The sequence below is a fragment of the Scyliorhinus torazame genome, chromosome 9 (genome assembly GCF_047496885.1).
Source record: "Scyliorhinus torazame isolate Kashiwa2021f chromosome 9, sScyTor2.1, whole genome shotgun sequence".
Taxonomy (NCBI): domain Eukaryota; kingdom Metazoa; phylum Chordata; class Chondrichthyes; order Carcharhiniformes; family Scyliorhinidae; genus Scyliorhinus; species Scyliorhinus torazame.
Genome location: NC_092715.1, coordinates 82,091,169 through 82,117,102, shown reverse-complemented (window position 1 = coordinate 82,117,102; position 25,934 = coordinate 82,091,169). Strand labels below are relative to the sequence as shown.

The 25,934-nt window shown below is 44.3% G+C and overlaps 1 protein-coding gene across 3 annotated transcripts in view; it reads right to left on the bottom strand.

Moving 5' to 3' along the window:
• The window catches only part of LOC140429353 (uncharacterized), a 272,337-nt gene that overhangs the window by 219,909 nt on the left and 26,494 nt on the right, over positions 1-25,934 (bottom strand). For all 3 annotated transcript variants that reach the window (XM_072516214.1, XM_072516215.1, XM_072516216.1), the window contains exons 3-7: positions 24,365-24,440; positions 23,105-23,509; positions 20,042-20,216; positions 16,692-16,819; positions 10,146-10,439 (exon numbers count right to left, since the gene is read on the bottom strand). In XM_072516214.1, coding sequence (XP_072372315.1) covers positions 10,146-10,439; positions 16,692-16,819; positions 20,042-20,216; positions 23,105-23,509; positions 24,365-24,434 — 1,072 coding nt within the window. In that variant the 5' untranslated portion in view covers positions 24,435-24,440. The remainder of the gene's footprint in view (positions 1-10,145; positions 10,440-16,691; positions 16,820-20,041; positions 20,217-23,104; positions 23,510-24,364; positions 24,441-25,934) is intronic.

The window sequence follows — 25,934 nt, the reverse complement described above, 5'->3', positions numbered from 1 at the left end:
TCTATTGGGTTTGTAGGACATGACCTTCCCTGTACAAAACCATGCTGCCTATTACTGATAAGTCTATTTTCTTCCAAATGTGAATAGATCCTATCCCTCAATATCTTCTCCAACAGTTTGCCTACCACTGACGTCAAGCTCACAGGTCTATAATTCCCTGATTATCCCTGCTACCCTTCTTAAACAAAGGGACAACATTAGCAATTCTCCAGTCCTCCGGGACCTCACCCGTGTTCAAGGATGCTGCAAAGATATCTGTTAAGGCCCCAGCTATTTCTTCCCTCGCTTCACTCAGTAACCTGGGATAGATCCCATCCGGACCTGGGGACTTGTCCACGTTAATGCCTTTTAGATTACCCAAAACTTCCCCCTTCCTTATGCCGACTTGACCTAGAGTATTTAAACATCCATCCCTAGCCTCAACATCCATCATGTCCCTCTCCTTGGTGAATACCGATGCAAAGTACTCATTAAGAATCTCACCCATTTCCTCTGACTCCGTGCATAAATTCCCTCTTTTGTCTTTGAGTGGGCCAATCATATCTCTAGTTACCCTCTTGCTCCTTATATACGAATAAAAGGCTTTGGGATTTTCCTGAACCCTGTTAGCCAAAAATATTTCATGACCCCTTTTAACCCTCTTTATTCCGCGTTTGAGATTTGTCCTACTTTCCCGATATTCCTCCAAAGCTTCATCAGATTTAAGTCGCCTGGATCTTATGTATGCTTCCTTTTTCATCTTAGCTAGTCTCACAATTCCACCCGTCATCCATGGTTTCCTAATCTTGCCATTTCTATCCCTCATCTTCACAGGGACATGTCTGTCCTGCACTCTAATCAACCTTTCCTTAAAAGACTCCCACATTTCAAATATGGATTTACCCTTAAAGAGCTGCTCCCAATCCACATACCCTAGCTCCTGCCAAATTTTGTTATACTTGGCCTTTCTCCAATTTAGCACTCTTTCTTTAGGGCTACTCTCGTCTTTGTCCATGAGTATTCTAAAACGTATGGAATTGTGATCGCTATTCCCAAAGTAATCACCGACTGAAACTTTAACCACCTGGCCGGGGTCATTACCCAATACCAGGTCCAGTATGGCCACTTCCCGATTTGGACTATTTACATACTGCTCTAAAAAACTCTCCTGGATGCTCCTTACAAATTCTGCTCCATCTACGCCTCCAACATTACATGAGTCCCATTCAATGTTGGGGAAGTTAAAATCTCCCATCACAACCACCCTATTGCTCCTACAATTTTCTATAATCTGACTCCATATTTGTGCCTCTACTTCACGCTCACTTTTGGGAGGCCTGTAGTAAAGTCCCAACAATGTTACTGCACCCTTCCTATTTCTTAGCTCTACTCATATTGCCTCAGTGCTCGAATCCTCCATTAATCATAGCTGTGATATCATCTCTGACCAGTAATACAACTCCTCCACTCCTTTTACCTCCCTCTCTCTCCCTCCTGAAGCATCTATACCCTGGGATATTTAGTTGCCAGTCTTGCCCTTCCCTCAACCAAGTCTCCGTAATACCAATAACATCATACTCCCAGGTACTAATCCAAGCCCTAAGTTCATATGCCTTACCTGCTACACTTCGCTCATTGAAACAAATGCACCTCAGACGACCTGTCCCTTTGCGTTCATCAGCTCTTCCCTGTCTACTCTTCCCCTTAGTCACATTGAGTTTATTATCTAGTACCTTACTGGCTTTAGTTGCTGCCTCTTTACTGACCTCTAACTTCCTAATCTGGTTCCCATCCCCCTGCCACATTAGTTTAAAACCTCCGCAACAGTGTTAGCAAAAGCACCCCCTAGGACATTGGTTCCAGTTCTGCCCAGATGTAGACCATCCAATTTGTAATGGGCCCACCACCCCCAGAACCGGTTCCAATGTCCCAAAAATCTGAACCCCCTCCCTCCTGCACCATCTCTCAAGCCACGTATTCATTCTGACTATTCTTGAATTTCTACTCTGACTGTCTCGTGGCACTGGTAGCAATCCTGAGATTACTACCTTGAGGTCCTACTTTTTAACTTATCTCCTAACTCCCTAAATTCTGATTGTAGGACCTCGCCCCTTTTTTTACCTATATAGTTGGTGCCTATATGCACCACGACAACTGGCTGTTCACCCTCCCCCTTCAGTATGTCCTGCAGCTGATCTGAGACATCCCTGACCCGTGCACCCGGGAGGCAACATACCATTCGGGAGTCTCGTTTTCGACCACAGAAACGCCTGTCTACTCCCCTTACGATTGAATCCCCTATAACTATAGCCCTGCCAGTCTTTTTCCCGCACTTCTGCGCAGCAGTGCCAGCCACGGTGCCATGAGCCTGGTACTACTGCCTTCCCCTGGTGAGTCATCTCCCCCAACAGTATCCAAAATGGTATAACTGTTTTGGAGGGAGATGACCGCAGGGGACACGTGCACTGCCTTCCTGCCCTTTCTCTGCCTTTTGGTCACCCATTCCCTGTCTCCCTCGCCAACCCTAATCTGCGGTGTGACCAACTCACTGAACGTGCTATCCACGACCTCCTCAGCATCGCGGATGCTCCAAAGTGAGTCCATCCGCAGCTCCAGAGCCGTCATGTGGTCTAACAGGAGCTGTAGCTGGACACACTTCCCGCACATGAAGGAATTAGGGGCATCGGCCGCGTCCCTGAACTCCCACATTGAACACGAGGAGCATAACACAGTCTGGGATCTCCTGCCATGAGGAGCATAACACAGTCTGGGATCTCCTGCCATTTTTACACTTTATCTTAACTGATTACAAATATAATATCAAATAATAAACAAGTGAAAGGAATAAGGATTTTACTTACCAATCACAATACTTACCAACCCACGAAGAGTTAAATTTCTCCCAGCTACTTACCTTCCCGACAGAGCCCTGGCCACTGGTCCCACTGAAAATCTGAAGTTATAACTTGCGGATAAAAGAAAAAGAAAAGAGAGAGCTTACCTGATATTCACTCACACCCTTAGGTTCGAGGAGGTGGAAGGATGGGAGACACTACAAGTGTAGTGTCTCAGGTTTAGCAACCGCCCAACTTAAAAAGAGGTAAAAATCAAACACTTGAGCACCTACCTGATTCCCAAGCTGCACTCCGGCTCCCTCTCTCTCTCCCGCTCCCGGAAATGAAGGCCGCTGGAAACTGGGGGCAAGTTTAAACACCTACCTGAATCCCAAGCTGCACTCGCTGCGCTGCGGCTCCCTCTCTCTCTCCCGCTCCCGAGAATGAAGGCCGCTGGAACCTGGGGGCAAGTCTAAACACCTACCTGAATCCCAAGTTGCACTCGCTGCGCTCCGGCTCCCTCTCTCTCTCCCACTCCCGAAAATGAAGGCCGCTGGAACCTGGGGGCAAGTTTAAACACCGACCTGAATCCCAAGCTGCACTCGCTGCGCTCCGGCTCCCTCTCTCTCTCCCGCTCCCAGAAATGAAGGCCGCTGGAACCTGGGGGCAAGTTTAAACACCTACTGAATCCCAAGCTGCACTCGCTGCGCTCCGGCTCCCTCTCTCTCTCCCGAAAATGAAGGCTGCTGGAACCCGGGGGCATGTATAAACACCTACCTGAATCCCAAGCTGCACTCGCTGCGCTCCGGCTCCCTCTCTCTCTCCCGCTCCCGAAAATGAAGGCCGTTGGAACCTGGGGGCAGGTTTAAACACCTACCTGAATCCCAGAAAAGTGAGAGAAATGTGACAGGAGGGAAATACATAAAGAGATAATAGAGGAAAACAGAAGAGTGACAGGAGTGTAGAGAAACGAAAACAGCATTGAGAAACATGGACAAATTGTCAAGGCATTGACGGAGACTGACAGACCAAGTGAAATTATTTTATTGTTTCTGACGTCTGAATCAAATAAAGTGATCTCAAAGAAGAAGGCTTAACCTATTCGGCAGGCCAGAAATGAGTAGGAAGCTACTCTGCCAGCTCTTCATCACCTGCAGTTATTTCCACAAATTCCCAGTGAACGTTGAGCGTGAGAAAGATATCTGCCAAATTTAGACATGCATATTAAGAAGGAATAGGAATACATCTGTCATAGATTTGGATTTCCAAAAAGCGTTCAATAAGGAACCACACAAAAGGCTACTTAATAAGCTAAGAGCCCATGGTGTTGGGGGTAGTACAATTACTGGGTTGCTGCTGCTGGGGAGGGGGGGGAGCTGGTATGGGAGGGGATGGGCGGGGGGGCACCGCCTGGGGGAGATACAGCTGCGTGGGAACCGGGTGAGGAGCTGGAAAAAGGGGATGGCTAATCGACAAGGGGGGCGGGGTAGGAAGCCCCCCAACCCGGCTGATCACGTGGAACGGGAGAGGGCTGAACGGGCCGATAAAGAGGGCACGGGTACTCGCACACCTTAAGAAACTTAAGGCAGATGTGGTTATGTTACAGGAAACGCACCTGAAACTGATAGACCAGGTTAGGCTACGCAAAGGATGGGTGGGCCAGGTGTTCCATTCGGGGCTAGATGCGAAAAACAGGGGGGTGGCTATATTAGTGGGGAAGCGGGTAATGTTCGAGGCGAAGACTATAGTGGCGGATAACGGGGGCAGATACGTGATGGTGAGTGGCAAACTACAGGGGGAGACGGTGGTTTTGGTAAACGTATATGCCCCGAACTGGGATGATGCCAATTTTATGAGGCGGATGCTAGGACGCATTCCAGACCTAGAGATGGGAAAGCTGATAATGGGGGGAGATTTTAATACGGTGTTGGAACCAGGGCTGGATAGGTCGAAGTCCAGGACTGGAAGGAGGCCGGCAGCAGCCAAGGTACTTAAAGATTTTATGGAGCAGATGGGAGGTGTAGACCCGTGGAGATTTAGCAGACCTAGGAGTAAGGAGTTCTCGTTTTTCTCCTATGTCCATAAAGTCTACTCGCGAATAGACTTTTTTGTGCTGGGAAGGGCGTTGATTCCGAAGGTGAGGGGAACGGAGTATATGGCTATAGCCATTTCGGATCACGCTCCACACTGGGTAGACTTGGAGATAGGGGAGGAAACAGGAGGGCGCCCACCCTGGAGAATGGACATGGGACTAATGGCAGATGAGGGGGTGTGTCTCAGGGTGAGGGAGTGCATTGAAAAGTACTTGGAACTCAATGATAATGGGGAGGTCCAGGTGGGAGTGGTCTGGGAGGCGTTGAAGGCGGTGGTTAGAGGGGAGCTGATATCAATAAGGGCACATAAAGGAAAGCAGGAGAGTAAGGAACGGGAGCGGTTGCTGCAAGAACTTTTGAGGGTGGACAGACAATATGCGGAAGCACCGGAGGAGGGACTGTACAGGGAAAGGCAAAGGCTACATGTAGAATTTGACTTGCTGACTACGGGCACTGCAGAGGGACAATGGAGGAAGGCACAGGGTGTACAGTACGAATATGGGGAGAAGGCGAGAGGTTGCTGGCACACCAATTGAGGAAAAGGGGAGCAGCGAGGGAAATAGGGGGAGTGAGGGATGAGGAAGGAGAGATGGAGCGGGGAGCGGAGAGAGTGAATGGAGTGTTCAAGACATTTTATAAAAAATTATATGAAGCTCAACTCCCGGATGGGAGGGAGAGAATGATGGGCTTCTTGGATCGGCTGGAATTTCCCAAGGTGGAAGAGCAGGAAAGGGTGGGACTGGGAGCACAGATCGAGGTAGAAGAAGTGGTGAACGGAATTAGGAGCATGCAGGCGGGAAAGGCCCCGGGACCGGATGGATTCCCAGTCGAATTCTATAGAAAATATGTGGACTTGCTCGCCCCGGTATTGACGAGGACCTTTAATGAGGCAAAGGAAAGGGGACAACTGCCCCCGACTATGTCTGAAGCAACGATATCGCTTCTCTTAAAGAAGGAAAAGGACCCGCTACAATGCGGGTCCTATAGACCTATTTCCCTCCTAAATGTAGATGCCAAGATCCTGGCCAAGGTAATGGCAATGAGAATAGAGGAATGTGTCCCGGGGGTGGTCCACGAGGACCAAACTGGGTTTGTGAAGGGGAGGCAGCTGAACACGAATATACGGAGGCTGTTAGGGGTAATGATGATGGCCCCACCAGAGGGGGAAACAGAGATAGTAGTGGCGATGGATGCCGAGAAAGCATTTGATAGAGTGGAGTGGGATTATTTGTGGGAGGTGTTGAGGAGATTTGGTTTTGGAGAGGGGTATGTTAGATGGGTGCAGCTGTTGTATAGGGCCCCGATGGCGAGCGTGGTCAATAATGGACGGGGATCTGCATATTTTCGGCTCCATAGAGGCACAAGGCAGGGATGCCCTCTGTCCCCATTATTGTTTGCACTGGCGATTGAGCCCCTGGCGATAGCGTTGAGGGGTTCCAAGAAGTGGAGGGGAGTACTTAGAGGAGGAGAAGAACACCGGGTATCTTTGTATGCGGACGATTTGCTACTATACGTGGCAGACCCGGCGGAGGGGATGCCAGAAATAATGCGGATACTTGGGGAGTTTGGGGAATTTTCAGGGTATAAATTGAACATGGGGAAAAGTGAGTTGTTTGTGGTGCATCCAGGGGAGCAGAGTAGAGAAATAGAGGACCTACCGTTGAGGAAGGTAACAAGGGACTTTCGTTACCTGGGGATCCAGATAGCCAAGAATTGGGGCACATTGCATAGGTTAAATTTAACGCGGTTGGTGGAACAAATGGAGGAGGATTTCAAGAGATGGGATATGGTATCCCTGTCACTGGCAGGGAGGGTGCAGGCAGTTAAGATGGTGGTCCTCCCGAGATTCCTCTTTGTGTTTCAGTGCCTCCCGGTGGTGATCATGAAGGCTTTTTTTAAAAGGATTGAAAAGAGCATCATGGGTTTTGTGTGGGCCGGGAAGACCCCGAGAGTGAGGAAGGGATTCTTACAGCGTAGCAGGGATAGGGGGGGGGCTGCCACTACCGAGCCTAAGTGAGTATTATTGGGCCGCTAATATTTTAATGGTGAGTAAGTGGATGGGAGAGGAGGAGGGAGCGGCGTGGAAGAGATTAGAGAGGGCGTCTGTAGGGGGACTAGCCTACAGGCTATGGTGACAGCCCCATTGCCGTTCTCAGCGAGGAACTACACCACAAGCCCGGTGGTGGTGGCTACACTGAAGATTTGGGGACAGTGGAGATGGCATAGGGGAAAGACTGGAGCCTTGGGGGGGGTCCCCGATAAGAAACAACCATAGGTTTGCCCCGGGGGGAATGGATGGGGGATATGGAATGTGGCAAAGAGCAGGAATAACGCAACTGAAAGATCTGTTTGTGGATGGGAAGTTCGCGAGTCTGGGAGCGCTGACCGAGAAATATGGGTTGCCCCAAGGGAATACATTCAGGTATATGTAACTGAGGGCTTTTGCGAGGCAACAGGTGAGGGAATTCCCGCAGCTCCCGACACAAGAGGTGCAGGACAGAGTGATCTCAAAGACATGGGTGGGAGGATGGTAAGGTGTCAGATATATATAGGGAAATGAGGGACGAAGGGGAGACTATGGTAGATGAACTAAAAGGGAAATGGGAAGAAGAGCTGGGGGAGGAGATCGAGGAGGGGCTGTGGGCAGATGCCCTAAGCAGGGTAAACTCGTCGTCCTCGTGTGCCAGGCTAAGCCTGATTCAGTTTAAGGTATTATACAGGGCGCATATGACTGGAGCACGGCTCAGTACATTTTTTGGGGTGGAGGATAGGTGTGCGAGGTGCTCGAGAAGCCCAGCGAATCATACCCATATGTTTTGGTCATGCCCGGCACTACAGGGGTTTTGGATGGGGGTGACAAAGGTGCTTTCAAAAGTAGTGGGGGTCCGGGTCGAACCAAGCTGGGGGTTGGCTATATTTGGGGTTGCACAAGAGCCGGGAGTGCAGGAGGCGAGAGAGGCCGATGTTTTGGCCTTTGCGTCCCTAGTAGCCCGGCGCAGGATATTGTTAATGTGGAAAGAAGCCAAGCCCCCGGGGGTGGAGACCTGGATAAATGACATGGCAGGGTTTATAAAGCTAGAGCGGATTAAGTTCGTTCTAAGGGGGTCGGCTCAAGGGTTCACCAGGCGGTGGCAACCGTTCGTCGAATACCTCGCAGAAAGATAGATGGAATGGAAAAAAGAAGGCAGCAGCAGCAGCCCAGGATCGGGGGGTGGGGGGGGGGGGGGGGAGGGGAGGAGGAACCAGAAGGACTTTCAGGGTTGTTAATATATACTGTATAATATGTATAGGTCGTTGCTACAGATAATTATATATTGGACTGTTAAATTATATTTTTGGAGAGTGTTACTTGTGATAAGGCAGTTGCCAATTAGGGTTAGTTTTCATTTTTGTTATTTACTATTTATTCATTTTTTTTTGTTTTGTTTATAAAATAGGTCATTGTTATTTGTGTTGTTATAATATTGTGTAAAGGATGCACAATGTACTGTGTTGATTGACCAAAAATTTTCAATAAAATATTTATTAAAAAAAAGTTTGCGGATGACACAAAAATAGGTGGGAAGGCAAGTCGTGAGGATGATATAAAGAGTCTACAGAGGGAGATCGACTGGTTAGGTGAGTGGGCAAAAACTTCTCAGATCAATATAATGTTGGAAAATGTGAAATTATGTACTTTGGTTGGAAGAATAAAGGAGCTGAATATTATTTAAATGGAGAAAGACTGCAGAAAGCTGCGACACAGAGGAATTTGAGGCCCTTGTGCACAAATCACCAAAAACTAGCATGCACGTTCTGCAGGTAATAGGGAAGGCAAATGGAATGTTGGCTTTTATTTCAAAAGGAATGGAGTATACAAATAGGGAAATCTTGTTAGAACAATACATGGCAGTTGTTAAAGCAAACCTGGAATACTGTGAACAGTTTTGGTCCCGCTGTCTAAGAAAGGATATACTGGCATTGGAGGCAGCAAAGAGAAGGTTCACTAAGTTGATCCTGGGTATGGAGGGATTTTCTTATGAGGAGAGGTTGAGTAGGTTGGGCATGTACTCAATGGAAGAATGAGAGGCAACCTTGTTGAGACATTTAGCATTCTCAGGTGGCTTGACAAGGTAGATGCTGAGAGGTTATTTCCCTTGTGAGAGAGCCTAGGACCAGAGGGCATAATCTCAGAGTAAGGGGTCACCCATTTAAGACAGAGATGAGGAGGAATTTCTTCTCTCAGAGGGTAGTATATCTGTGGAATTATTTACAGCAGAGAGCTGTAGAGGTTGGATCATTATGTATGCTTAATGCTGAGACAGACAGATTTTTAACCAGTAAGGGAATCAAGGGTTATGGGGATAAGGCAGGAAAGTGGAGTTGAGGATTATCAGATCAGATCAGTCATGATCTCATTGAATGGCAGAGTAAACTCGATGGGCCAAACGGCCTACATCTATGCCTATATCTTATGGTCGTATTATGGTCTGTCACTTTCTTCTTTGCAGTATATGCATTCCCATCAATCAACAAGACACTCACTGGCTTCAATTTTGTCAGCTCCGTAATAAAAAGTCTTCATATTGTCTGCCTCCTTTGGAAGTAAAGGACTTCAGCTACTGCAACGTTCTCTGCAGGTAAGCTTCCTGGTACAAAAAGGAGCTTTACGCCAGGGGTGCAAGTGTTTTGCAGTTGGAAGTTCTACCCTGCTGAAGTTGCTCCATGGTAGGAGTTGGGAAGAGAACTGTCCCCTTTGTACCGGAGTAAAGATTTGATGTGAATTCCCTTCAACAGTCATATCGCAGAATGTGAGACCACAGTCCCTTCAAAAAAATCATGACATCCTGACCACCATTTACTAAAAGCAGCAGGGGGAGTTAAGAGACAATTCAATATACATACATCAACAATGCTATGGGAGATTATTTCTTTCACATTTTCCCCCCATTTTATTGCCCTTCATGCTTCATAACATCTGAGAGGTAATATAAATCACAATGCAGAAGGAGGCCATACAGCCCATCAAGTCTGCACCGACCCTCCAAAAAGGTCATTTTTACAAAATTGTACTCGCAACGTGGAGTTGCACCCACCAGGTTGGGATATCAGGAGCTGATGGGACAGAAATCTGATGTGGCTTATTGAACTTCAGGTCCATATTTTCATTATGCATTCTCAACAGGTGAAGGTGAATTTATAAAATCCACCCTCCTATTCCATTAGCAATATTAGTGCAAATTTCCAGATATTTATTTACCTCGGAAGCAGTAGGCGTCAAATTTTGATGTAGGATCTGGGAATCCAGTTCTGTTGACATATTGATACTTGGTCCTCACTCCAACAAGGCCCCCTCCGCACTGACTCCTGGCGTAGACAATTGGATAACGTACACTGCCATCTGCCAGCCAGCCATAGTCGCAGCGATCCAGACCTTGCTTCCATGCAGCGTGTAACTGGCCAGTTGTTGCTAACTGTGCATTCCTACGTCTGCACTCCTGCTGTGACTGAGCAAACGTCAACTTTCCTGGTGCTGACACATGGAACACAAACCCTATCGAACACGAGGAAAAAGATCAGTCTGAGTTCTCATCCTAAGAAATCACACAACTGAACAAATCGGTGTGTAAACTGCCAAATTCCCAAAGTATTGTATCCCCTTTCCGAAACCATTTTCAATAAATAGTTTACTGATACATCTTTGTTTCTCTCTTTCCCTCTTCTGGTTTTATGTTTGTCCTTAGTATACTAAAACAAAAAGATACATTTGTACTTTTCTCTCTTTACTCTTTATTGTTTCTGTACCTACAATTAAAAGGGAAAGGTTAATATATCTGAATCTTGAGATCAAAAGTGGGACCTTCTTGCCTGCGTAACTCAGTACGACCACCTTGCCGTGAGTTTGCTCATTGTGTCTCCATGGAGCATATTTATCATTTTTCATCAGTATTCAGGAACTACATCCAAAGAAATCTCGTTCATTGTTTTTAATACCACTTCAAATCATTGGGGCAGATTTTCCAACTCCTGCAATTAGTTCAATGAATCACTTGGATGCAGTGCAGGGAAGAAAACAAATTGGACAATGAGGAGTCTCTGGGGTGCACAACCCTCCCTGCCCATGCAGAGCCCAAGGAATCCAATATGGCTAGGCTAGGCTCAAGAGGAAAGTCTGCTAAATATCTGTTTGAAGTATTCACTCATATCTACTTTATTTTTGCCCTTTGTTAACTGTCCACCATCATATTCCTCTCAAGATGATGCACCAATGACTTTCCAAAACTGTCACCTCTGCCTTGTAGTTGGTTGGCAGCAATGTGCTTAAAGAGGAGCACTGTATATTAGGTGATTAGTAAAGAGGTAATAGGTTGTCTCTTCAGGCTTTGATGCTTTAATCAGAATATTCTAACAAGTGGTCAGTATCCAAGACATTAACCTATAACCGCCTCTATGAACGGGTTTCCCGGCAACATGGGTTGGCTACAATTGGAAATCCCATGGACAAGTGGCGGGAGTATAGAACCCTGCCACCAGCAAACGGCGCCCTGCTAAGGAGCACGGGATTGGGGGAGCGGAGAATTCAGCCCTATACCTAACATTTTTTGTCTTTTGGTTCAGATTGTAAACATTATCATAGAATCATAGAATGTACAGTGCAGAAGGAGGTCATTCGGCCCATCAAGTCTGTACCGGCCCTTACAAAGAGCATCCTCCTCAAGCCCACGTCTCTACCCTATCCCCGTAACCCAGTAACCCCCACTTAACCTTTTTGGACACTCAGGGCAATTTAGCATGGCCAATCCACCTAACCCGCACATCTTTGGACTGTGGGAGGAAACCGGAGCACCTGGAGGAAACCCATGCAGACACAGGGAGAACGTGCACACTCCGCACACTCAGTGATCCAAGCCGGGAATCGAACCTGGGACCCTGGAACTGTGGAGCAACTGTGCTAACCACTATGCTACCGTGCTGCCCTTAAAAGACATTAAAAGTGTCTTTTTGTACACTTGGGGGAAATGTTTGTTCTGTCGGCCTGTCGTGTTCAATTCCCCCTTCTCTTCCCCCCACCATGAGGTAGCGCACTTCACCTCCAAACGAATCTCCAAACAACAAATAAGCTGCAAACCAAACCAAGGGATGCGGACTTTCAACTCAACACATTGGTTTTGTTTGAAATAAGATAAGTCCGGCATTTCTATAATGGACTGCTGAAAAGGACAATTTGATGCCTGGGAGATAAGTTTTTTTTAAAGTTCCAGCCAGTGACTCAAGTGGATGACTGTAAGTCCTTGACATCCCTGGAACTCACATTCACTTCCCTCTTGCCATATGCTGGGTTGTTACTTTGTTCAACCCGTAACATCAGAGCCCACAAAGCATAACACAAATCCTGTAAAAAAAAAACCTCTGCTGGAATAACATTTGATTTATGGGAGAGGAGTCAGGCCTACTTGTAACTCGATCTTAAGGAGGCAGAATACAACAAAGAGACTCAAATAATAAAACTTAAAACAAATGCATAAAGTAACCTGCTGTGAGAAAGACAAATTTCAAACTTTGAAGCCATAACTAATTAATGATAACAATCTTGTTATTCCAATCATCAAAGGAGTCAAATATTTCAAGAAAATCTGTCATCCAATTCAGACAGAAAATATATCCGTTCAAATAAGGTCCCAGCTGCATGACCTCATTATTTTCACCAATAGTACCAATTACTACTGAACCATGCACCTCATTTATTAGAAGTGATAACCGTCATTTAACTTTAAGAAGCTCAACTTTAATCCTTCGCACCTACAGGGAAAATATAATCCTTTCATTTTATTTTATTTTTTATTTTCCTCCTTCCTTTGGATTCTGCCGCATGCCACACGTCCCGCAGCTACCTCTAGTACATCAAATAAGTGACATATTCTTTACAACTGAGGTTGGACAGTGATAACTGGATGTTCAATTTGTAAGGTGCTCACAGGCGGGCCCGATCTCGTTCTCTTGCCTTATGTACACACACTTTGCGGCAGGTCTCGTTGGATAGTGATCAGGAACGAAAAACCTTGGCTAAATTTTTTCGATGTCATCTTTAGCTCAACTGTAAAAACTGGGGCGAGAATAGCACAGAGCAGGGATCAAACCAAAAACCTTCTAAAGCCCTAACAAACATTTTAATGTGTAAATGACCTGCTGAAACATGCTGCACACTATTTCCTCACAAGCCTTTACAATAAATATTGACTGTAGGGATGTTTTTTTAAAAACACTTCTTATAAATACACTTGAAAACATGCTGATTTGAACCAAAATAAAAAAACATTATTGATCCATAGGCATTTCTCATTTTTAAAGCTTACGTTCAGTTGCAGCAGCATTGTCAGCAGTTCAAAATGCAGAATAACAAACAGTTGACCTTATTCTTTCATTGTTCACATGCTGTTATCAGCAGGAGGACTGATGTTTTGCAAGTTATTTAATGAACCTTTCCTTAATTTGTGTGCAAAGGATTCATTAAAATTTGAGTTTGGTTTGGCAAAGGTAGAGTTCTCAAAACCTTAGAAGAAATTACATTTTTTGGGGGGGATATTAGAAGTTCGTAAAACGTTGCAGATTCAATTAAATAAAGGCAAGCAAGAACGTGAGATCCTGAAGCTCATTGGTGAAAAAAATAAAACTTTCAGTGTATATAGCCAGATTCAATGCATGCCCTTTCCCACTTAACACATACTAACATTAAGAAGCATTTTGTCCTTGTTTTGATAGCAAACGTCTAAGATGGCAAATGTGAAATTTAGTCAGGCAGCCCCACATCTGTTGAAACTTCTCTGAACCTCCTTACCACTGCCCCACTAAGCTAATATGGTGAAAACGCAAACCATGACAATGTTTTAACTTGCTGCCAACAATGGGCTGTATGTTGACTCTGGCTGAGAGAGATCCTTTTCCTTATCTAAAGATGTAAATTGTATTCCCCCACAATCATCAGCAAATGACTGAAAGAATCTCAAGTATTCTCCTGCTGTGTACATATTGCACCACTTTATGTGGTCATTGGCATGAAGAATGTCTGGCTCTCTCCACCAATGTGTCAATGAGGTTATCCAGTGAGTTATTGAGCGTATACAGAACAAGAACCTCACAGGTTTGGTTGTCACAGCATGCTGTGTCAGGTTTATTGATCTGGAGGAAGATAAGGATGCTACAATTTGACATGGGCCTCCTGGGTTAGGGAGAGGAAGATCAACCAAGATTGTTGCCCCTGATCAGTGAAAGCAGCCCTTGCTAAAAGCATGTGAGGCTAAAGTAAGACATGACCATGTGGTCAAACATCTTGCAAACCCTCATTGTTAAAGGCTCACATTTGACTGGCTCGTCTGGGTATTGCAGGGTCTAAGGATGAAATGAAATGAAATGAAAATCACTTATTGTCACAAGTAGCCTTCAAATGAAGTTACTGTGAAAAGCCCCTAGTCGCCACATTCCGGCGCCTGTTCAGGGAGGCTGTTACGGGAATTGAATCGTGCTGCTGGCCTGACTTGGTCTGCTTTCAAAGCCAGTGATTTAGCCCAGTGCTAAACAGCCCCTTCAGGAATCAACCAGAGATCTTTATGACATTTGTCACTACTCAATTAAACATTGGCATTGTGGATAAGGTAGAGGAAAATCTTTTTTTATATAAATTTAAAGTACCCAATCAATTTTTCCAATTAAGGGGCAATTTAGCGTGGCCAATCCACCTAACCTGCACATCTTTGGGTTGTGGGGCGAAACCCACGCAAACATGGGGAGAATGTGCAAACTCCACACGGACAGTGACCTAGGGCCGGGATTGAACCTGGGAGCTCAGCGCTGTGAGGCAGCAATGCTATGAGGAGGAAAATCTTTTCGGGAAATGTTATTCTTTTAAAGAAGTAAATTTGAATCAAATGACTCGTTACTTCAGGCATTCCGGTTCCAAGCTTTCTAATTAACACAGCTGACCAGCGATGAGCAAACCCAATAACAGTATTTCTTTTATTATGATAAGTATCAAGTTTTGAAATGTTTCGCTTCATGGAAACGAAGGATCAGGAAAATAATCATACCTTTTATTTCACATTATGATTCTTTTTTATATTTATGGCTGAAATAAAGGAGCTAATAATGTGTTCAGTTTCAGGGAATTGGAGATTTAACTCCAACTAAAAGAGAAGATGCCATTTGAAACCAGCATCATGACAGGTCCAAGTGATATGAAGCCCTTCCTTCTGCACAAACTGTAATGAGTATAAAATGAAAATGAATTAAATGAATGAAATGAAATGAAATGAAAATGAATGAAATGAAATGAAAATGAAAATCGCTTATTGTCACAAGTATGCTTCAAATGAAGTTACTGTGAAAAGCCCATAGTCGCCACATTCTGGCACCTGTTCGGGGATGCTGGTACAGGAAATGAACCGTGCTGATGCCCTGCCTTGGTCTGCTTTCAAAGCCAGTGATTTAGGTGTATTTACAAGATTCAAAACACAGCTAACAAGGTGTATTTACAAGATTCAAAAATAAAGTGTTCTCTTGCCGTTCTCACAATTTCCCGGTAAGACTTGATCTTTTAAATATTACTATATCCATCATCAGTCGCAATTAGCAACCAAATGGATTCCATCACAGTGATCATGAGGTAAAGCTAATACCTAGATTGCTGGCTTTAATTTATTTTCAGCTTGATGCAAATCGAGTGCTTGATTCCCAAATGACAAGTGGCACAAGTGATTCTGCTGATTCAGCACTTTGGGAAGAATAAGTACCCAAAATCAATAGCAAGCAATTGATACTCGAGCTTGATCAATGGCCACCTCAGAAGGAAGCTTAATGAATGGCTCAGATTATGAAACAGAAAACTGTGATTATCCATACCAAGTACTTCGCTGTTCCTATTTACTTTAACTAGCAGTCATTCACTAAATTTATCTGACATTTGGACAATATATGTCAGTGACTACTGCTTCACTGGTCCCATTTAAAGGAGCTTCAATGAAACCAGAATAGAAGCGCCAGGATCAGTGAAGAATGGGGTGAGAATGAAAGAGGAAAGGAGCAGAAGAGCGATACGACTGGCTAAAAACAAAACCATATGCCTATTTCGAGAACATAAATGTAACAAATCCTCTCAGTAGATTGATACTCACAAGAGTGAGGCAAGCAAACAGATTATGGTTGCCTGAAATGAGCAAGCTAAACAAGCTGGTGCCACAGCTCACCGACATTATTTAAAAGATGTCCGAGGCTCAATGGGCAAATGCGCTTTGTATTACCAAGGAGGTAATACTCCCCTGTTTTAATGCAATACTTAGTAAATGTTGAAGATTTCATCTTTCAACTGAACAATTATCTTAAGGCCATGTCCGGCAGTTAAGGGGCTGTTTAGCACAGTGGGTTAAATAGCTGGCTTTTAAAGCAGACCAAGGCAGGCCAGCAGCACCGGTTCAATTCCTGTACCAGCCTCCCCGGACAGGCGCTGGAATGTGGCGATTAGAGGCTTTTCACAGTAACTTCATTGGAAGCCTACTTGTGACAATAAGCGATTTTCATTTCCATTCATTTCATTTTCACAAGTTGGATGCAAAAATTCCCATTCATATTTTCAACTAGAGGGTTAGCCCAGAAAATGATGACAGCACTCCGAAAGAAGTTTGTTGGGCCCAAGTAAATTTTTATCCCGTTGACAGCACGGAACCTTACTGTACTTTTATGAGGTTTTGTGTTCAATTTTCCGACAATAGGGCAACATTATTGATGAAAACGTCTGATCATCGCAAATACTTCTCACCATTTGTATCGCCCACGTAACAGTAAACATCATATCTCTCACTGGTGTCTCGTATTCCATATGTTCTGACACCTGGTTGTCCCCTTTTATCTCCATAACAGCCAGGTCTTGGCTTGGTGATTGGGTATCTAAGAAGCAAAAATCAGAAATCACTGCATTATAGCATTATAAATAAGTCAGTGAATAACTGGTGAACAATCTTAAGCAATAGAACACAAAGGATATCAGACTTCTTTCCCTTTGCTGTCTGAATGTGTGTGGTGCCGGAAAAGCCACATTATTGCCTGATGCGATGGTAGTAGAAGGCTTTATCGAATAACAATTGCTTCAGAGAGTATTAGAAGTTCACCATATAGTTTTGGAGATCAGGGGCGAAATTCTCCCGAAACGGCGCGATGTCCGCCAACTGGCGCCCAAAACGGCGCCAATCAGACGGGCATCGTGCCACCCCAAAGGTGCGGAATGCTCCGCATCTTTGGGGGCCGAGCCCCAACATTGAGGGGCTAGGACGGCGCCGGACGAATTTCCGCCCCGCCAGCTGGCGGAAAAGGCCTTTGGTGCCCCGCCAGCTGGCGTGGAAATGACATCTCCAGGCGGTGCATGCGCGGGAGCGTCAGCGGCCGCTGACATCTTCCCACGCATGCGCAGTGGAGGGTGTCTCTTCTGCCTCCGCCATGGTGGAGATCGTGGCGGAGGCGGAAGGGAAAGAATGCCCCCACGGCACAGGCCCGCCCGCGGATCGGTGGGCCCCGATCGCGGGCCAGGCCACCGTGGGGGCACCCCCCGGGGCCAGATCGCCCCGCGCCCCCCCCCAGGACCCCGGAGCCCGCCCGCGCCGCCTTGTCCCGCCGGTAAGGTAGGTGGTTTAATTTAAAGGCGGGGGGTCGGAGAATCTCGCCCCAGGACTCGAGGGGTGGCATTTTCCTGGTCCCACGGAGGTGTAGCTGGAGGTCGGCCCGAGGTTAAAATTATGCTTCCTCTAAATCCCCCACTGCCAGGTGCAGTGACCTGCAGTTCTAGGGGTAGTACAAGAGAACTGCCCAGGCCTGGTCCTCTGCACTCCTGGGGGCTGTACCCGCCTCTGTGCCTCTAGCGGGTTCTGACACCAGGGGTGGGATTCTCCATTAATGGGGCTATGTCCCCATTCCAGCGTCAAATCGTGGGAGTTTCACTCTGGACTTTCTTGAAGAATGTTACTTGTCACTTGTCAATTCAAGCTTGGATATTAACAACAATTGTTGTTTCAATTCAAAGAAAAACAGGGAGCATTCTTTCATTCTTTCAATATTCTGTTGTTTGTACAGGAAACAACAGCATCAACAATAAATGGCTTCATCCATCATCACGTTGCCATTTCTTGGATATTGTTAAGAACAAAATGCCAATTCCTTTACATATGTAATAACAGTGCCTGCACTTTGAGTTATTAGATTGGATGTAAAGCACTTAACTGAAGTCAGATATTAATTTATTGTTCCACTTTGTGTTTGCAGTACCTGTATGTATGTCCCTATACCTGCAGTGAGCCTCATTTAGGTGGGAATTGTGAGCTGCTCCTGAATCCATTGACCCCAATTCTCCCCTGCTAAATATTCACAGCCAGTTTCTTTCGTCTGGTATCACAACATCAATACCACCATTAAATCAGTCCCATCAAAGCTACTGAATGAAGATGTTTGCATTGAAATGGAGAACCACAATTCCAACACGGCACTGTGCGCCTATCATAAAACTCTTTGTGCCCCCAATCTGCATTTGGTGAGAAAATAAATGACCTCCCAGCAGCACTCTTCCAAAACCTGATTTTGTTGTAGCACTAATTTAAAAGCTCCTTGAGGCACCTTCTAATCCCAAAGCAGACATTTGCAATTGAGTATTGGCAGAATCATCAAAGCAGTAGCTAACATTACTTTTGATATACATGTCTTAACGGAGAAATAACTGGTCGATTTGATGTATTAGAAACAACCTATCATTTTAACAGCTCTAAATGCAATTGGGACAGTTAAAGTTTCTGCACCACTATAAAGGCAAATTATGTAGCTCCAGCTCAAAACGTACAAGCAGATAGCAGAGCTTTCGTAATCAGGGTTCCAATGTCACAAGTCCTGCACATATGCTTTTTTTTAAATTAAGGGACAATTTAGCGTGGCCAATCCACTTATCCTACAAATCTTTGGGTTGTGGGGGCGAAACCCACGCAGACAGGGGGAGAATGTGCAAACTCCACACGGACAGTGACCCAGAGCTGGGATCGAACCTGGGACCTCGGTGCAGTGAGCCAGCAGGGCTAACCCACTGCGCCACCGTGCTGCCACTGCACGTGTTCTTAACGACAGCATGGGAAAATGACCAAAGGCACTTCACAGAATCACAGAATAGTTAGTGCGCAGAAAATGTTCATTCGGCTCATTGTGTCCATGATAGCCCTCTGCAAGAGCAAGTCAGCTGGTTCCACTCTGTAATCCAGCAATATCTTTCTCTGCTCATCCAATTCACTTCAGGTTTGAATCTGCCTCCACAACACTCTCAGTGCATTCCAATTTTTCACCTTGCACTGTGTAAAATTGTTTCTCCTCATGTCACCAGTGGTTCTTTTGACACTCACCTTAAATCTGTGACTCTGGTTCTTGACCCTTCCATCAATGAAAACAGTTTCCGTCTACCTACTCTCTCTAGGCCCCTCATAATTTTGAACACCTCTATCGAATCTCCTCTCGACAGAGAATAGCTCCAATATCTTCAATATATTCATGTAACTGAAGTCCCTCATCCCTGGAGACAGTCTCGTAAAACCTTACTGCACCATCTCTAAAGTTTTCACATCCTTCCTTAAGTGTGGTGCCCAGGGCGCCATTGTGGTTAGCACTGATGACTCACAGCACCAAGGATCCGGGTTCGATCCGGCCCCGGGTCACTGTCTGTGTGGAGTTTGCACATTCTCCCCATGCAGAGTAGGTGGACTGGCCATGCTAAATTTCCCCTTAATTGGAAAAAAATAATTGGCTACTCTAAATTTATTTTGAAAAAGTATGGTGCCCAGAATTGAGGTTAAACCAGTTTTCTAGGGGTTCATCCTAATTTTCTTGCTTTTGTACTCTGTGCCTCTATTTACGGGGTCCAGCATTCTGTGTGTCTTTTTAAGCACTTTTCTTGTCTGCCCTGCTACGGTCAACAATTCTGGCACATTCATCCAAGGTCTCTGCTCCTCTACCATCCTTAGAATTGCACCCTTTACTTAATATTGCTTATCCTCGTTCTTCCTAACACTTCATCCTATGTTGCTAAACTGTTGCTTTTTAAATTTTGCAGCGACACATTTGTTTTACCCGCAGTAATCAACCGCTTACCTGACACTTTGATCGGAAAGCCAGCCAGCATCGCACTGATCAAACCCATCTTCATACGAGGCCTGGATCTGCTCGGGAGTTGCAATCGTGGCACTGTTTTCCTGGCATACTTGTTTAGCCAATTCAAAGTCCAGTGAATACCTGCTGGCTGCTGCCCGATAATGGAATATAACACCTGAGGGTGGAATGGCACTTCTCAGTAAATGCACAAAAGGCATGGGTGGATTTGTTTCCTGGGGTATGCAAGCAGTGTTGCCTGCAATCCTGTAATCTCAGTGAAATAGATCTTTATCACAGTGAGCTAAGACAACAAATTGATTAACTTTCCTCTGCTTTAGAGGAAATATTACTTTCTTGGGCACAAATCAGTGGAGACCAGTTCTGATAGATGTCCACAAGCATTGCATTTACATATCCCTATCCAGATTGGGGAAATGGCAGTAGTATCAGGTGTCATTCACATTATGGAAGCCAGACAGTAGAAGGAACAATGAAAGTGAATTTAGAGGCTCCACATATTGAAAGATTTGAGAAGCTGCCACCAGCAGCTCCCAGGCACCATTATTTCAAAGCAGGCAAGGAAGCCCAGCAAGGCTGTCGACCATTTATCTGGTGTTTTTGGACAGCAAATTAAAACGCCTTTAGCAGTTTACGGAAAGATTATTGGTCATAATTCAAAATCAACTGGGTCAATGGCTCAGTTGGTAAGGCCCTGCCGAATAACTAACTGAAGCTATGGTGTACCGATCCCTGTTCAATCCCTGCTGTGCGCTGAGTCAGCTGAATTTAGCCTTGCACTGCCGTACGGGAGCAATAATTAGCCTCAACGCGTCTGGACTAAGAAGAGGAAAATTCAGCTCATCACGCCATGACTTGCTGAAACTTGCTGGCATGGGAAAATGGATTGACTTTGTCAGTGTTGCTCACCTATGCTCATCCTTGGGTGCCCTACATTTGAAGATAATTTTGAAGGATAAGTGAAGTGGCTGTAATGATCAAATTGAATGTGTGTGTTAGTGCTTACAGAAACAAGGAGGGGTAAGGGATTGAGGTGGAGGAATGCATAGAATATTTGCGATTAATTTTTGATATCCACCCAGAAATGTAAAAAAAAATTGTTCCAACCCTTTGGAAACAGGGCAATATTTAATAAATAATTATAGTAACTGTGCAAAGCGATAATAAGTTTTGTAGGCCAACCTAGGTTGTTTCAACTACAATTGAGCGACCTTAAAAATTGTCCACCTGCTACAGTCACTAAGTACATCTCATGGTCTACTTTTTGAATGTGTTTTAATCCCTATAGCGCTACATTCCTTTTGAGAAAAAATGTTTTCTTAGCCACTCCTGAGATGGCTTCAAATAAACAGGGGCAGGTTTATATTCATGGTTTGACAATCCCCAGCATCAGTGTAGCCTGATTCTGATGTGTGTTCATCAGTTCCAGTCACTGATCATTGAGGATTACTGAGGGTGATGCCCGAGATGTCTGTAACCTATACCTACCCCACTTTGCAACTTGAACAAGGCCATACAAGGCAGGATTTTCCTCTGCGGAAATGGTGATTCTCTCACAGGGAATGTGCAAAATGAATTGGGATCTTGTTATGCTTGATCCCACCAATATTTAAATCAATATATCTTTCACCAGAAGTGACAGCAGACAAAAAAAAAACACCTACTTACATCATATTTGTCATAATTATTGCCGTAGTAACACTTGGAGATTTTGAACATATTGTCAACTGTTCTTAAGCAAAGCAGAAGGCGTTGACAAATTTAAATGGCCACAACAGGGAGGAAAACTGATGCAGGCCATTGATACACTCATTTATTGCAGCAGGTTTTATTTCAGTTGTTGCTGCAAGCTACCTGCTCTTTGTTCCTCTGACAGTATAATAGCTCATTATACACCCTTCCTTCCTTTGCCCCACCATTTGTTGTTGTGCTTTCAGTTACCTTACACATTACATTCTGGATTTCTTTCTCTCCAAGCTTCTTTACTTGTCCACCTTCCCATCTTCCTTAGACTGCTCTTTAAAACCCAGTTCTTTGACTATTTGCTCACTGTTCCTAATATTTCTCTCTTTGACTGTATAACTGCAAGTTGTTACTGCAATGAGAAAGAATCCCTGACTATGCCATGTAATTATTATTGTGTAAATACTGGGAAGACTACTTACATTTCCTTCCTTCCTTTCAGTTAACCATTTCTCACAGATTAAAATTATATCTTAAAGAATGAGGCAAATTTGATTTTCTTCTTCTCCCAAACTGAAATACAACAATTTCCAATTTGGCTCTGTTTAAATCATCTTTAAACTTTTCTACCTTTGCCGTCAGCAGAACTCATTCCCAGAGAAACCATGCACTCAAGAGGGGGAAACATTTAATGATGGTAACCATATAAAGAAGGGATGTCTTGCATTTATATCGCACCTTAACGCATCTCTCAGAAATGTTTCAAAGCACTTCATATGTCATGATTTGTATTGAAGTGTAATAGCTGCTATTAAGATGATAAGAAAGGTGATTATTTCCTTGTGCCCAGCAAGATTTCATAAGGCGAAAATACTTTTGGTGGTATTGGCGAAGGGAGGATATTCAGAGTTAGGAGGATTCTATGCTCTTCTTTGATTATTTTAATGGGAATTAAGTATCACAATAAGCAGACAGGATATTTGGCCACTGTCTCATCAAAAGAACCTTAACAATACGGTCTCTGTCAACACTACAGTGCAGTGTCAGTCATTTCATGTGCTCATATCTTGGATTAAGTTGATGAAAGATACAATTGTGATGAACGTTACAATCTTGTACTTCCAGGTAAATGTCACTTTTAATTACAGCAGAAACTTCTAAATCTAAAAGAAATACAATGAAGCTTGACCAGTTGTAGAGGCCTGTATTCTATAGGGGTCTGTCTACATGTGCCTCTGTAATGGAACGTTTGCTGTCAATACAAGCAAGATGTTAATCTGATAATTGGTCATTTGACTGGTTTCAATCTCACTGCAATAGGTAATCCATTTGCTGAATATTACTTGGCATATAGAAACTTACCAGTAACATCTAATGAGACAGTGTCTTGCTCATCTTCAATGCCGATCATTACCTCACAGCGGTAAAGACCAGTATCGCTTGCTCGCAGTCGGCAAATGGTTAGCGTTGCATCGCTCAGGCTCTCAGGATGTTGGGGCACTGCCACTCTGCCATCATAGTCAGCAGCAATTTTTATTACACCGTTCTGTGCAACCAGAATTAACGTTTCTTTCTTGATCCTTCCATCTTTTCCTTCCTCTATTTTTGTCCACTTAATGCGAGGAAACTCCTGGAAAGAATGGTTGGATGGGGAGGGTGTGGCCAGCATTGAATAGTGGCATGGAAGAGACACAAAGCTGGAAAGGGAGCCTTTTACATGGGAGCTCCTCTTAATCTTTATTCTCATCATCTTTCCACTGTCATGTGCTGAGGACGAAGAAAAGAGTTACCATCAGTAAATTTGGACAAGTTAAATTTACAAAAAATGTTTCCGCTCAAAGAAGAACACTTTTTGTGAAGTGGAAGTCTCCCATCCTCACTTTTCCTTCATTCTTTTGGAAAGGTTTATTATTTTTAAATTTCTGCCATTTGGAGCTTGTCAATTAATTGGATGCCGGAGCTGCTAACTCACCGGGTTAAACGGCTGATTTAGCACATTTTGTGGGCCTCTGGCTTTCTGCAGCTCCAATCACCAGCACTGACTCCCTCCCCCACCCCATATTCCAATTATTGCCGGGGTTACCATTTTCAGGAATCCCCAGCTAAACCTTCCTACTGCTCGTGTCCATCTGCCCACCAACCACACGATCCATTTTCCCAGCAGTCACACAAGAGGCAAGGCTATAGGATGTTATGAGGTTCTGCAGTCCGCATCTCCATTCAGATTCTTTAGTCGTTTACTGGCTTTGTCCTGCCCTCTGCACAGCCCCCTCACACTTCCAACAGAAACTCTACCAAGCAGGAATATTGAGCCCTTAATGTTTAAATTACTTTTACTAGACTGTGAAATATCTAACATGGCTCCACCTAAGTTCCTCAATATTAAAATTATGTAGCTTTCCAACAACGAATTTATTCTAGTCAATACAACAAGTTTTATGAAATGGCAGAATTACCCACAAGTAGTGCAATCTTGTCATACTTAACAGGCCGGTTATTTTAAAGTATGTAAGGGCAATAAAGTGACTCTGGTTGCACAATGATATTTTTAATTTAATGCACTGTCCTACAGTGCAGACATGTAGGACAAAACAAGATCACACTGAGCTAATTCAGTCTTACCTGAGTGCACTGATGATGCTATAGTCCATGTGGAGCATATCCACAGGATATGTATTAAATGTAATATCATTTTGACCTAAAAGGGAAAGCAAATATATTGTCCATCAGATTGCACAGAACTCTCTTTTAAATAACAAACAATATAACAGGGGAACATTTTACATCATATGAATTCTAGAAAAATGCTGTTTGCTACATGATCTGCTGCTGCATACAAGCAAACAGGTTGTCTGAGGACTTGCTTTCGAGGAACAAAGAGCTGAAAGGGGTTAGCACTCACACTACACTACCAACTCTCAAGATTACAAGCAGTAAAATAAGCGTAGAAGTATTTGATCATAGAAGGCTATAAAGTACAAGATAAATCAGAACCTGATAGAAATGGGAGGCAGTTGAAAACACTTGGAAGGTACTTTATGAAATTGCTACTCAGTCAGTCCTTCTGTAGTGTGAGCTAATGCAGAATGTATGTTTTTGTGGGTCTCCCAACCTAGTCTAGTGATTCCTCCTACAGTCACAATAGATTTGAATGCTGAAGGTTCATCGAAAAAAACACACTCCCTGCTGTCAACTGATTGCAACAGGTTTCCAGTGTAGATGCCCTGATGGCAGCAGTGCAACATCATACCAGGGCAAAGTCCCAGTGACCAGAGAAATTATAGGATATCTAGGTAGGAAATGTTCAATCAATTAATTCACAAATCTTGGGAAAAAAGAGCAGGTGAATTTAAATATGCATGTTTGACATTTAATTGAGAAGCAATTTTTTCAGATTTCTACCAAAAGGAAGGTGATAAAAGACAATTAATGGATTTGACCCTCAGGTAATCTACGCTTAGTCTTAGTACTCTGAACACAAACATCAAGAAATAAAGAAAATTGTGTAAACTTTCTGTATATTCCAAGTAAACATTTCAGCTTTCAATTCCAATCCAGTCAAGTTCACACTGAGCAGAAAATACACCCAAATTTCTGCTTACTATTTTCGATGCCGTACTGAAAGGTCTGGAATACTAGTTGAAAAATGTAGCCCATAGTTCCATAATCAAAAAACATAATCAGAATTGGCTGGACTTTAAATTTAAACTTTAAAGTGAAATTATATTTCATCTGGATCTGGGAGATTGATTGGATGGAAATCAAGCAAGGTCCCTGACCAGCATACATTTTCCCAACCCATTTTGCCACTGAACTCTAACTATCTGATATGCCCCAGTGTGCAAACAAGCAAGTCTGGCCCAGTGAGTTTATCCAGCAAATAGCTAAGCTGTACAAGAAGACCACAAGTTCACTTGCAGCAGACCCACGGGAGCACCATCATCTACAGGCCCATGGGAGCACCATCATCTACAGGCCCATGGGAGCACCATCATCTACAAGTTCTCATCTAAGTCACGCACCATCCTGACTTGGAAATATATCACCGTTCCTTCACTGCCACTGGATCAAAAATCTGGAACTCCCTTCCAATGTGGTTTAACTACACCACATGGACCGCAGTGGTTCAAGAAAGTGGCTCACCATCACCTTCTCAAGGGCAATTAGGGATGGGCAATAAATTCTGGTCTTG